At 42.7% G+C, this 13,181-nt stretch overlaps 1 protein-coding gene across 30 annotated transcripts in view; it reads right to left on the bottom strand.

Annotated features, from left to right (window-relative positions):
• Window positions 1-1,933: 1,933 nt before the first annotated feature.
• Window positions 1,934-13,181, bottom strand: part of SYNRG (synergin gamma) — an 84,478-nt gene continuing 73,230 nt past the window's right edge. For 15 of the 30 annotated variants that reach the window (XM_070562460.1, XM_070562459.1, XM_070562456.1 and 12 more), the window contains 3 exons: window positions 4,697-4,807; window positions 4,309-4,344; window positions 1,934-2,580 (listed from right to left, as the gene is read on the bottom strand). In XM_070562460.1, the coding sequence (XP_070418561.1) occupies window positions 2,449-2,580; window positions 4,309-4,344; window positions 4,697-4,807 (279 nt within the window). In that variant the 3' untranslated portion in view covers window positions 1,934-2,448. Of the gene's footprint in view, window positions 2,581-4,308; window positions 4,558-4,696; window positions 4,808-13,181 lie in introns of all 30 variants that reach the window. The other 15 variants (XM_070562464.1, XM_070562463.1, XM_070562458.1 and 12 more) reach the window with 2 other exon arrangements.

The following is a 13,181-nucleotide window of genomic DNA, read 5'->3' on the forward strand; positions in this document are numbered from 1 at the left end:
CGAAAAAGAAAAGTGCTTATTAATCACCACTCAAGCAGTGGGGCGAAGCTGCCTGCACAGTACACAGTATAGAAATGAGTAACCTTGGTTACTGTTTCCAAGGACACTGGGCTCTTGGCTAACGAGAGCTGAGGCGGAGCTGAATGCAGTGTTGAGTCATTTTAATAAACTTGCATAAATAAACTCAACGCAGTGGTTTTCCACACTCCCCAAATCCTTATTGGTGGTAAACATAAACACTTCCACTATTAAATAGATACTTAAAGTAGTGAGTATTTTTCATAGCAAAGGCTTTTGGTTGATGTCTGCTGTATTTTTCTCTTTTGCACCTCCCATGGAGTGACTAAACCTATCATACTTCGTAAGGTCAGCAGTGATTATACTTAGGAATTTTATCCGAGGCTTTCTGGAATATATCTAGGAACGGAAACCAACCTAGTTAACAGATGAGCATACTTTTTAAAATGTCATTAACACAACTAGAAGAACCCACAACTAAAAATATACAACTATGTACTGGGGGGGTTGGGGGAGAAAAAGCAAGGGGGGGGGGAGGGAAGAAAAGTCATTGATACACAAGCCACTGTGACAATAATAGTCCAGACAGCATTTCCAAAAAATGTCTCAGCAATGTAAATTCCGTCAAACTGGGAGATATTCTTCTGGCAAAGGTAGATTCTGTTACCATGGTCTGTTATGGAAAGTACAAGGCCGATTAGAAGCCTGCTTGAATTGTGGGGCCATGCTGAAACTAGGTGCAGCTCAGGCTGAAGCAGAGCACAGGGGCCTCAAGAAAAGCCTGCTGGGAACCAGCCTACTTGTGTTGGTCCTAACCCCACCAGCCCTGTGAAGGCAGAGGCTCTGGAGGCAGCAATGCAGAGACAGCCGTCTTGGTCATTAGCAGGGGAGATGTATGGCAACAAATGAGAAAAACAGGTTTATGTCGTCAACACTGCTCTGTGCATTCTGGTGCACAGCAAGGTAAAGCGGAAGCCTCCTCAACAGCTATTTAATGAAAATGTTCTATACCTTTCTTGGAGAAGATGGAGGGGAAAGCTGTAAAATGGAACAAAACTGAATTTCCTCAAACTTTGTCCTGAGAAGGAAAGATAATCTAATTATGTAAAGTAGCAATTACATAGACAAAAACAACTTCTTCAGTTTACAAATAAAAACAGTCTAGGTCAGACAGCCTAAGTCATACTAAGTGAAACATACAAGATTCAAAATCTCTTCATAAAGCATGTAATCAAAGATTCAGAGGAATGTGTGTCCTAGATTGGCATGTTCTTCCCAGGAATAACACAGTCTGTAACCACTTGGCTTTTTTTTCTGATTTTACGCATTCAGTTTAAGTGGCAAAGAAAATTCCCAACACCAGAGACCGTGTTCAAAATTGTTCAAAAACAACAATTTTCTTCCAATGCTTCTAAGTCATGTACTTCTACCATAAATACACGTTTTTCCCATTCTCACTAGGCCAGGAACTCCACCTTCTAACACCGAATTAATTTTCAGGTCTCTCATACAGATACAGCAGTATTGGTCCCTATGTGGTCATTTCTGGAAATTTGGACAGAGGCCACTCCACAGAGATTTCATTCAGCTGCCTTTCTAAATCTTGTCTGAAAAAAATACCATGTTCACAGTCTGTGTGTGAGGTCAAACAAGGTTTTCAGTGAAGCTTCCTGAGGGGAAGGCTATTCGTCCAGATACATAAGGATTTGGGCCTCTGTCAAAACGAACCTTCTTCACTGCAAAGAGCCCAGGCGTGTGTCAAGGAAAAGTCGTCTTGAAAGTTGAGTTTTAGAAATGAATGAAAGGAGTAGAGAACTTGTTTAGCTACAACAAAGCTGGTAAATCTGCTCTCACCTACCTGCCACTGTCCAGTGGAGATGAGCAGAATGTTTTCTATAAAAAGATAGAACGTCAGTTTAATCACAATTTCCCCTTTTTATTCATTTCAGATATTGACAAACATTCTACTTCACAGGACAGTAAGTGTTCTAGATATAAACAAACACTGGCTCGAAACATTCTTGCCAATTCCAGTCCTACAGCGATAATTTATTTTTCTCCAAATGTCAGTTCTTCACAGCTTCAACACTGCAGCAGCGAATCATTCCTTAGACAAGGAAAACCGTGGTCCATATTGTGAAACATCTTAAGAGATCTAGAGACAAGCTAGCAAACGTTCGGTGCCACATGCAGTTTGAGGGCAACTTTACCTCAAATCCCAAAGACTGGCAGCGGGAGCTAGGGACAAAGCTCATCTGCAGGAATGACAGGGAGCTTTCCGCAGCTTTTCTCTCCCTCTGCCTCTTAGGGAATTCTTCATGGAGCTTCACGGAGGTGAACTTTGCAGTACTCGCATTCTGTTTATTGGTCCCTGTCACCCAATGGCGTGGGACAGAAAAAAAGCCAGTTGGTACTTCACAGAGGAACTTTTCAGAGCAAATCAGGAAGGATAAGGCCAGGAGGTTTTGGTTCAACACAGTTGATCCAGAAGTTGGCACAGCTGGCGTGATACTGGTGTCCTCCATATGCCAGCTTGAAACTGTCTGTTTCTGAGTTGAATGCCTGCCAGAAACAAAGAGAGATGTGGGGCAAGTCAGGCTTCTGCGCTAAGAGCTGATCAGCAACCAGCACGTACACCTCTCCAGGTCACGGAGGCTGAGGCCAAACGGGCACACACACAAAAGCTGAGCAGGTGGCTCTAGGAATTCAAGGCAGAAAGGTTTTCACTGCTAATTAAAGGTATAAAAAAATCTTTACCATCAAACCCAGTTTCAGCAAAAGGAGGCCAAATCTTTCACAGAAAAGGCAGCCAGAGGCTATGGGGGGCTGGGGGGACATCACATGAGGAACTAAAATGGCCAAGGGCTGGGGATAATTTTTACCCCTCATTGTGCTGAAGGGCGCCCTTCCCCTAAGGCTGGCCTTTGACAATCCCTTAAATTTCTGTGGCTGACTGCAGTCCTATCATGAAAGAAAACAAAAGATTAGAAATCTCTTAGGGTCGGGCCGCCCGTGGCTGAATGGTTGGCTTTGTGTGCTCTGCTTTGGCGGCCCAGGGTTTCCCTGGTTTGGATCCCTGACGTGGAGCTAACACCGCTTGTCAGGCCATGCTGGGGCAGCACCCCACATAGCAGAGCCAGAAGGACCTACAACTAGAATACACAACTGTGTACTGGGAGGCTTTGGGGAGAAGAAGAAAACAAAAAAAAAGAAAGAAGGAAGATTGGCAACAGACGTTAGGTGCCAATCTTACAAAGAAAAAATCTCTTAAGAGTCTAATGTCATTGGGAGCTGATAACTGAATTGACATAATTAAAAAGTCCAAATAGGTGTAGGGTTTATATATATATATATATATATATATATATATATATAAAAAAAGATATTGAACACATAAGAGTTACTTCCAGATGAGGACATAATGCTTATAGGTAGCCAGCCCTGGTGGCCTAGTGGTTAAGATTCAGTGCTCTCACTGCTGTGGCCTGGCTTCATTTCCCAGTCCGAGAACCACACCACCCGTCTGTCAGTTGTCTTACACTGCTGGCTGCGTGCCGCTGTGACGCTGAAAGCTATGTCACTGCTATTTCAAATACCAGCAGGGTCACCCACTGTGAACAGGTTTCAGCAGAGCTTCCAGAGTAAGACAGACTAGGAAGAAGGACCTGGCCACCCACTTCCCAAAAAATTGGCCAGGAAATAGCCAAAGAATAGCAGCAGAGCATTGTTTGATATGGTGCTGGAAGCTGAGAGATGGCGCAAAAAGACCGGGCCGGGTTCCACTCTTGTGCACACAGCGGTGCTAGGAGTCGGAATCGACTGGGCAGCACTAACAACAAATGCTTACAGTAAGTTACAACCAGCCCGTCCTACCCTCAACCACTTCCTGGGTGTTTTCTAAAGCACTATAAGTAAATAAATAAAACAAAACTTTAAATCCCAAACAATTTGTTTTTGTCTGATAATAGCCAAATCCTGCAGCTCTTTGAGCTCATTCTGCGTCACTACAACTCCCAGTCTTCAGAAGGTGCTCATTCTATTACCCTGTTTATGACAGAGAAAAAGAACCACAACACCAGAAGCCAATTATGAGACACAAGCATGCAAACAAGACAGAAGCGGACCCGCACAGACACATTAGTTGATTAAATCAAACGTTATGGGAAGGAAAATGACTCAGTAAAGGATTCATGATTGGAACGGTTCAGGATGGCAGTGGAGTCATCGGATTTGCCTTCCACACTCAAAATTAAGATGGAGATGCTAAGAAAATGTGTAACTGGTTCATACTTTTTTAGGATGTTCTTCTGCAGGCTTCTCTTCTTTCTGAAATAATGTTGAAACCATAACGTCAACAAAATTCCCAGAACAGGGCCTCTTGCCTCCAAACACATCAGGTTAGCCTCTTCTCTTTACCACCCCACCAGGCACAGGGTGCTGCGGGCCCAATGCGAACAGCATGCTCATTCCAAAGGCAAGATCTGCATCCGTTCCCTCGACAGCGTCCCCCACTGCCCTTTTGAAAGAATGCATCTGCTCCTGTGGTCAGAGTTCAGAGCTTCGTCAAATCCCTGCCTCCGGTCACAGCCCTTGCAGTGCAAAGGGCTGGAGGGGGCTGTTCCCCAGCTCCTATTAGGGAAGGGCTCTGCCATCTGCAAAGGGAAGGTGTGTGACTTACCCGGCTCCTCGAGTCCACGTTTAAAAGGCACACCCCACAAGCAAGTTCCTGAGCATTTTTAATCCCAGGCCGTAGCATACAAGAGGAAAAATCCAGTGAATTTTCATCTGGCTGTGAGGACAAGACAAATGGGTAAGAATCCAGCAATTCCAAATGCTCTTGGCTTCACTCTGATCACTCATCTGCAAAAGCTCAAGCAGCAAATTAAGCAAAGTCTATTACCACCAATACAATTAATCAATTTCCCACATGTATACTGAGTACCTACCTGATGGGTTCTACGTGCTGGGGATGCTAGCTTGAGTGAAAAAAGTGGCCTGTCCTCTGAGAATTCACAGTCCAGGGTGGGGGCCAGGTGGGTACTGGGCAACACAGTGCCGTGAGAGCCATATTAGGAGTAAGTACCGAGTGCCAGGGCACATGGGGCAGGGAGCGGGAGGTACTCACCTCAAGCCAACAGGAAGGAAAGGAGCCTGATGGCAGAGAATGCTTCCTAGAACTGAGACACATCCTGGCTGAGTCCTGATGGGTGTATGCTAAGCGAAGGCAATGGGGCAGGCTGGGCGGGGAGGGCAGGATATTTATTCTCCATCGAACAAGCAGCACAGGCAAAGGCCTCTGAGCAGAAGATCGGGTATAGGAAGAAATGCAAGCTTAGGAAAGGAGGTAGGGGATGAACTGGGGCATGAAGGCCTTGGAAGGAATATGAGGGGTGAGACTTTATCCTGGAAAGCCATTAAGGGTTCTAACTGGATCATGACAGGATCAGGCATGTCTTATGGACAGATTCCATAGTTGCAGTGTAGGCGATGAATTGGGAGTGCAATCCTCAGGTATAGGCCTCAGTTACACGGCTGTTGTAGTGATCCAGGAGACACATACTGAAGGTCAGAACCAAGGCAGCAACAGTGGGGAATGGAGAGAAATGGACACATGAAAGAGCTATGAAGGCAGTAGAATCAACAGGCCTGGGGCATCTGCTAGGGGAGAGGCTTGGGCAACTGACAGGATTCACCGGGCACATGAGAGGAGAACCAAGTTTGGAGATGGAGACCGGGGAGAAGAGCTCAGTTTGGTACAAGCTGAACTGGAGCTGCCTGTGGACAGCCAAGTTCTGATGTTGTACAAGCAGGCAGGTGGAGATCCAGGCCCAGCGCTCAAGAGGGAGAGACTTGGAAGTCATCAGCTATAGACAGTGACTACGACAGCAGCTGATAACTTAAGCCCTTACTTGTGCTAAGCACTACACTAAGCTCTTTACATACATTATTTAATTCCTTACAGTAAACCTATGAAACATGGAGAGTAACCCAATGTAACCCAATGATTAAAAGGGCAGGTCCCAACTTTGGAAAGCCATTCATTTCTTAAAAGTTAAAATGTACATTTATGGAGCTGACTCGGTGTTACAGTGGTTAAGTTCACACATTCTGCATCAGTGGTCTGGGGTTTGCAGGTTCAGATCCCAGGCACAGACCTAGCACCGCTCGTCAAGCCACACTGTGGCGGCATCCCACATAAAACAGAGGAAGACTGGCATGGATGTTAGCCCAGCAACAATCTTCCTCAAGCAAAAAGAAGAAGATTGGCAACAGATGTTAGCTCAGGGCCAATCTTCCTCAAACACACACACACACATACACACAAAATACATTTATTATATGAGCTTGCAATTCCTATCCTAGATATTTATCCAAAAGAAATGAAAACCTACGTTAACAAAAGTCTCATACAGAATGTGTTCATAGTGGCTCTATTCGTATTAGCCAAAACTGGAAATAGCATGTTGTCTATAAACAAGAAAATGGATTTAAAAACCAAGGTATATTAATACAATGAATATTACACACTGATACAAGGGGTCAAACTGATACAACATAGATGAATTTTTAATACGTTAGGAAGCCAGACACAAGAACATATATACTACATAATTTCATTTATACAAAGTTCTACAACAGATAAATCTATGGTGATGGAAATCTATGGAAAATAGATCCATGGTTCTATTTGGAATGAGATCACAGGATTGACTGGCAAGGGGCAAGAGGGAAGTTTAGGAGGTGATGAAAATACTCCATATATGGATGAGTTGTGGGCTATGTGGCTGTATGCATTTGTCAAAACTGATCCAACTATTCATTTAAGATCTGTGCATTTCATTGTATGTAAGTTATTCCTCAATTCAGAAAAACACTTGAATAACCAAACCAAAAAAAAAAAAAAAAACTCAAAGCAAAAAAATGATTCAGAAGAGTTAGATTTTTAATGCGAAAAAATCTGATATACTTAAACCAATTTATTTTGCTTATATATGCCCTAGAGCAGAGTTTCTCAAACTTGGCACCACTGACATTTTAAGCTGGATAATTCTTTCTTGTGGGGCCTGTCTTCTGCACTGTGGAATGTTTAGCAGGATCCCTGGCCAATTTGGGGGCAAAATCACCCCCGGCCCCCACCATCAAGAACTGATTTTCCAAAGAGGAAGAAGTATGTGCATACAACCAATACATATATACGAACACACACGTCTAAGTTTAGCGTAAACTTTAAAACTGACATGAAGGATGTGTAGCACAGAATTTACAAATAATAAAATATGCAATCATCCTTACTGCAAATTCCATATAGTTTCCTAATTCTCACAGAATGATTTGATTTTTGCCCAACTCTTGGATCCATAGTCAACCTACATGCTTGCTTTTTTTGGAGGAAGATTAGCCCTGAGCTAACATCTGTTGCCAATCCTCCTCTTTTTGCTGAGGAAGACTGGCCCTGAGCTAACATCCGTGCCCATCTTCCTCTACTTTATATGTGGGATGCCTACCACACCATGGTGTGCCAAGTGGTGCTATGTCGGCATCGGCGAACCCTGGACCGCCGAAGCGGAATGTGCGCACTTAACCGCTGCACCACCGGGCCGGTCCCTGCTTGCTTTCTTGAAAGAGTGTAGTTCTGACCTGAATGTTGATGTTTTCATGTTAAGGACTAAGACCAAACAAGACAGATTTCAGAACTTCACTCGTCTGTCAAAGATGTGAGTGACTTCTTTGCTGAATCAGATAATAGTTCTCAAATACTGGAGACTATTTCCTTAACTTTTTGCTCTATTCACAATACAATGGCTACAGACACAGCATACTTTTAAGTTTAATCTGTATTAACATTCTCTATCATCTTCTTAAGTCTAGACAATCAACAAAATCAAGCCCTGATTTGTAGCATTTGCTGATTTCCATGGTATAAATAGTCCCACCATGGTTGATTTCAAGCTACCAGCGTGAGGTCACTGAACATGGAGTTGGGAAGAGATGCCTGCAGTTCCATAGTGTAGTATTTCCACATATGGATATAACAGACTAGGGAGAGCAACTTCCCGGTTTGTGCAAGACTGTTCTGGTTTTAGCTCTGAGGAAATCTCTGAGCAAACCAGGACAGTGGTTGTCGTAGGACAGACATAAATAACCTCAAAAGCTAAGGACTAAGCAGGCGGGAAAGGAAGTGAAGATGGAAGGGAGTTGAAAGGTACAAAGTAAAAGGGTCAAACAATTGTCCTGTCTTGAGCACCAAAAACAAGAGCAGCCCAAGTGACGTGTGAGAAAGTTGGACGGTTACCACTTTGGGCTCAGAAAGATGTCTGAATTTAAGATTGCACAGGCCTTGCGGTCTGATGTGGTCATGCAAGTGGGTGGCTGAAGGGAGATGGGGAGAAGGGTCCTGGAGTCCAGATGGTCAAGGATCTGGGAGCCTGGTGCGCTGGCTGGTTTTCCTCATGGGTGCTGAAGTGACCCAGGATGATGGCAAATTCCTGCCAAAATAATAGCTACATTTTCTATAGTTATTTTAGGCTGAACCACTGAGGAGTTACTATACTGTTTTTGCATGTGAAAAATTGTATTGTATTATCCTTCCCCAGAAAAAAAAAATGGCTTCTGGGGCCGGCCCCATGGCTGAGTGGTTAAGTTCATGCACTCCACTTTGGCAGCCCGAGGTTTTGCTGGTTTGGATCCCGGGCATGGACATGCTACTGCTCATCAAGCCATGCTGAGGCGGCGTCCCAGACAGCACAACCAGAGGCACTCGTAACTAGAACATACAACTATGTACTGGGGGGCTTTGGGGAGAAGAAGGAGGGAAGAAAAAGAAGATTGGGAACAGATGTTGGCTCAGGTGCAGCTCAATTCAGACGTGCCAATCTTAAAAAAAAAAAAAGGCTTCTGCCTAGAAAAATGTGTACATTATATATGATGTTTCCCATCCCTAATTTGAAATAATGAACCATGTACTAGCGCCACAAATCTTTCTTAAACTAACCTGAGCTATCCATTCAGATCACACCTAGGGAAGGAAGGAGCGAACGTTCTCAGAGAAAAGGGGACGCGGACGGTTTTAGCTGTGCGCACGAGGACTCTGATCGAGGGGACTGAAGTAAACCTACCAGGCCTTAGCCCAGACAGAGAATAATTCTTCTTTTTTCTTTTTTAGTGCAATCATGGCCATTTTGGTCAAATCTAGAAGCAGGTGGCACTATCACATGTTTGCTGTCCAATTCTGTCATCTGTAAAATGGTAACACTGTCACTTGCCCTCCTTCCCTCCCTCAGTTGGTGTTGGGACCTTCACAGATATATAAAAAGTATTCTGGAAAGGGTACAATACTCTAAATGATTATCGCAATTATTCACTTTGACAAATAAAATCTAACAAGCTTTTTGAAGAGGTTAAAAATATAGTAGCACTTCTGTCATCTACATTATACATATTTATCATGTTACTGAATAAGGACTATTTGAGAAACAATTAGAATCTGGGAAAACTCTGAATCTTGAAATAAACCAAATTAATAAAAAAGTCCTTTAACATCTGTTTATCAAAGGCATAAGGGAAGCAAATGAAAAGATCATACTGTAATCTCCGGTAAAAATCATAAGGCTCTGCATAAATTACCCTGTGGTCAAATGAATCTTTCAAATGATAAAATTAACCTTTATAAATACACATCTATAAGGAGGGGATTGCTGTAGTACATAGTAACAGTGTGACACCAATCAACGGCTGTCATTCTATAAGAAAGTATGCCCTCTACATGCCACCTTAAACTGAACATCATTTAATTAGCAAATATTTCATGCATTTAGTAAAGACAAAAAAAATTATACATGACCTGCATCCACTGACAAGTCCTAGAGTCAGAGTGGGATATATAATCCTGAATCTTCAGCCAATAATAAACTGCTAAAATGGTGTCCAAGACAATCATTATTAAGGAAGAAGAGTTTGGTAGAAATTAGTGTTCTTCACCAATATCCTCATTTCGGTCTGCCAGACAAATGGTAGAATGGGCCTTCCCTGTCCTCTTAAATTAGGCATGGCTGTGTAACTTGCCATGGTCAATAGACTATGAGCATAAGTCCCAAGTGTCACTCCTGGAAGAAAGCCTTTAAGACCAATGTGCTATTTGTCATGTTCCCTTGACCCTCCCATGGTGACCAGCTATGTTGCATTTGGTGGAGGCTCTGTCAACCCAGACCCCTGAGTGAGAAGAACATGGCAGAGAGAGCCCTCTAACTTGAGATGGACATGTAGCAGGAGCAAGAAATAAAGCTTTGGTATTTTATATTACAAAGATGGGGGAGGGGTTGTTTGTTACTGCAGCATAACCTAACCTAACCTGACTCATATAAAGAGCGATCTACACATAGGTTCCACAAGCAATTCTGTACTTTTGGTTTTGGTTACAATGTAACCATTTGGGTTACAATGTAATCATTCTTGTTACAATGTTTTGAATAATTTTTCCTATGGCTGCTATAACAAATCAGCACAAATTTAGTGGCTTAAAACAACATAAATTTATTCTCTTACAGTTCTGGAGATCAGAAGTCTAAAGTGGATTGGCAATGCTGTATTCCTTCCAGAAATTCTAGGGGAAGAATCTGTTTCTTTACCTTTTCTAGTTTCTAGAAACTGCCTGCCTGCACATTCCTTAGATGGTAGTCCCATCTTCCATCTTCAAAGCCAATAGCTTGGCATCTGCCAGTCTTTCTCTCTCTGCTTTGACTGTCATGTTGCTTTTCCTCACTCTTAGTCTCTGGCCTTCCTCTTGTAAGGATCCTTATGATGACACTAGGTCCACCTGGATAATCTAGGGTAAGTTCCTCATCTAGAGACCCATAACTTAGTCACATCTGCAAAGTCCCTTTCACCATGTAAGGTAACAAACCCACAGGTTCTAGGGATTGGGACATGGACACCGTTGGGGGACATTATTCTGTCTGCCATCTCCACCTCCTGTCAACTGAGAACAGCCATGCAGAGACGTGATGAAGATGCCGTCTCCAAAACATTGTGTAGACTGGCAAGATGGCAAAAATGCTATCATTTATTTAAAAAAACTATTCTCCTGATGGACCACAGCAATAGGAAGCAAATACTCTGAAATTCACTGCTTATTTAACATTTTCATGAAAGGAAGGACAAAAGACTTTTATTCTACTGAGGATAACAGTGGAATCAAAGAACCTGCATGATTCTCCAGTGACTAGAGGTCAGGAGAATAAGAGTCTCGTCTCTCGTCACAGATTTTATATGGCAAAAATGGATTCGTTTTTCTTTCCAAGACTGAGTCTTTCTTGTTCCAAACCGACTGAACTTCAACCCACATCCAGGAGATAAAACCTTAGATAACAATACATTCATCTCACTAAAATAGATGATTTTTACCTCTTTAGAAAAAACCAGTTCCTTCACAGTCTGTGCCCAGAGGAGATATGCTTCTACCACAAGAGGGAGTTTTAGTCTAGGGATAAAGGGAGTACTAGAAAATTTTGTTAATAAAACTTGCAGCTTAAAGAAATATTAAGGAGCCACACTATGGAGTTTCAGACTGTGTGCTCTGCTTTTCCTAGCCCAAGCATCACTACTGCGATGTGGCACCAACATTCTGGAACTTTCTCACTGGAGAAAAGTGACACAGCCACCTTTTGATGGGATTAATTTCATGGAGTCTTCATGGGGAGAAACCAGTCTTTTTTAGCATCTTGGAAGCTGAGACTAAAAAGTACAGATTTTTAAATGATGATGTGCTTTCAAATCCCAGATTTGTCAGTTTCAGGCAAGTTTCATCTTCTCTGAGCCCCAATTTCTTCACCTGTGAAAACGAGGATTACGCTACTGACCTCATGGGACTGTTACAGGGATTAAATGAGAATGAATGTAAAGCATATAGTGCAATGTCTGGCAGGTTCTAGGTGCAAAATAAACAATAACTATTATGTTAGTATTACTGGAATCAAAGAACCAGACTGGCAATTTGGTTCATTAAGGAACTTTAAATTCTACCTAAAATGAAGCAATGGTATAAAGAGTTAAAAGCTCCCTATACAAACGACCTCCATCATGCCTCTCTCCAGCAATGACTTCTCTGCTGTGAGCCTCTAATCCAGAGTCCTTGGAATTTGTATAGTTTTGTTCTAATGGAATTGAAGATGTTGGTTTGTGTGTCACTGACACTTATGCATCTATTTTTAGAGTGAAAGCTTCTTCATGACAGTCTCATCTTCTACTCCTTCTGTAGAATGTATGCTATTCCTCATGCAGTGGGCAATTAAAGTAAGTGCCAGAGACCGACAACTACCAGTTATCAAGAGGAAATGACATGGTATAATCAGGAAAAATACCTGAGCAGAGAATGACTGTTTTTCTGTCACAGCCAACCTGGTGAAAAAGCAGTTATAACTGGAAGAGCATGGGTAATGAGAGAAATGAGTACTCGGTGGTGTTCATGTACAACGTACAGTGCTTTCTGCGGGGTCTAGGTGCAGACTAATTAATCTCTATACCCTTACCTGGTGTCTAAAAAAATGTCAGGCAAAATCCCTCACTAGCATCAAGATGTGGATGCTAGAAACGGATGTTCCTAACAGGAGCCGGAATAAGAGGGCACGAATGCCTGGCCACTCTTCCCACGTCCCTCCGTTTTTGCCTCACTGAGGGACTTAGAACCACCACAAGTGAACAGGGCAACAGTCACAAGTTAGATGGGTGACAAACCCAATAGGCTTCCTTCGAAATTACAAAATCAAATTCCATGGCTTCTTTAAAAAAGTCTGAACAAAACTAATCCTTGGTGTAAAAAAATTAGAACAGGGATTATCTCTGAGTTGGGTGGTAACAATGAGGAAATGAGGAACATAAGGAAACTCTCTGGAATGGTGGACTATTCCAAATCTTGATGGGGCATGGGTTATATGCGGCATGCATTTGCATTTGTCAAAACTCACTGAATGGTATAACTAAGATTTTTGCAGTTTACTGTATATATATCTTACCAAAAAAAAAAAAAGAAAAGAAAGAAAGGTCTGGAGAGGCAATCAGAGTGTGGAAGGCAAGCCTTTCTCACGAGCAGCTATAGCATCGCAGGAGCTTGGAAGTTTGGGAAGATGTACAAGGATGAAACTGGCTTCCATCTCACCCACTGACAGGAG

This window comes from Equus przewalskii, chromosome 10, assembly GCF_037783145.1.
Source record: "Equus przewalskii isolate Varuska chromosome 10, EquPr2, whole genome shotgun sequence".
Taxonomy (NCBI): Eukaryota; Metazoa; Chordata; class Mammalia; order Perissodactyla; family Equidae; genus Equus; species Equus przewalskii.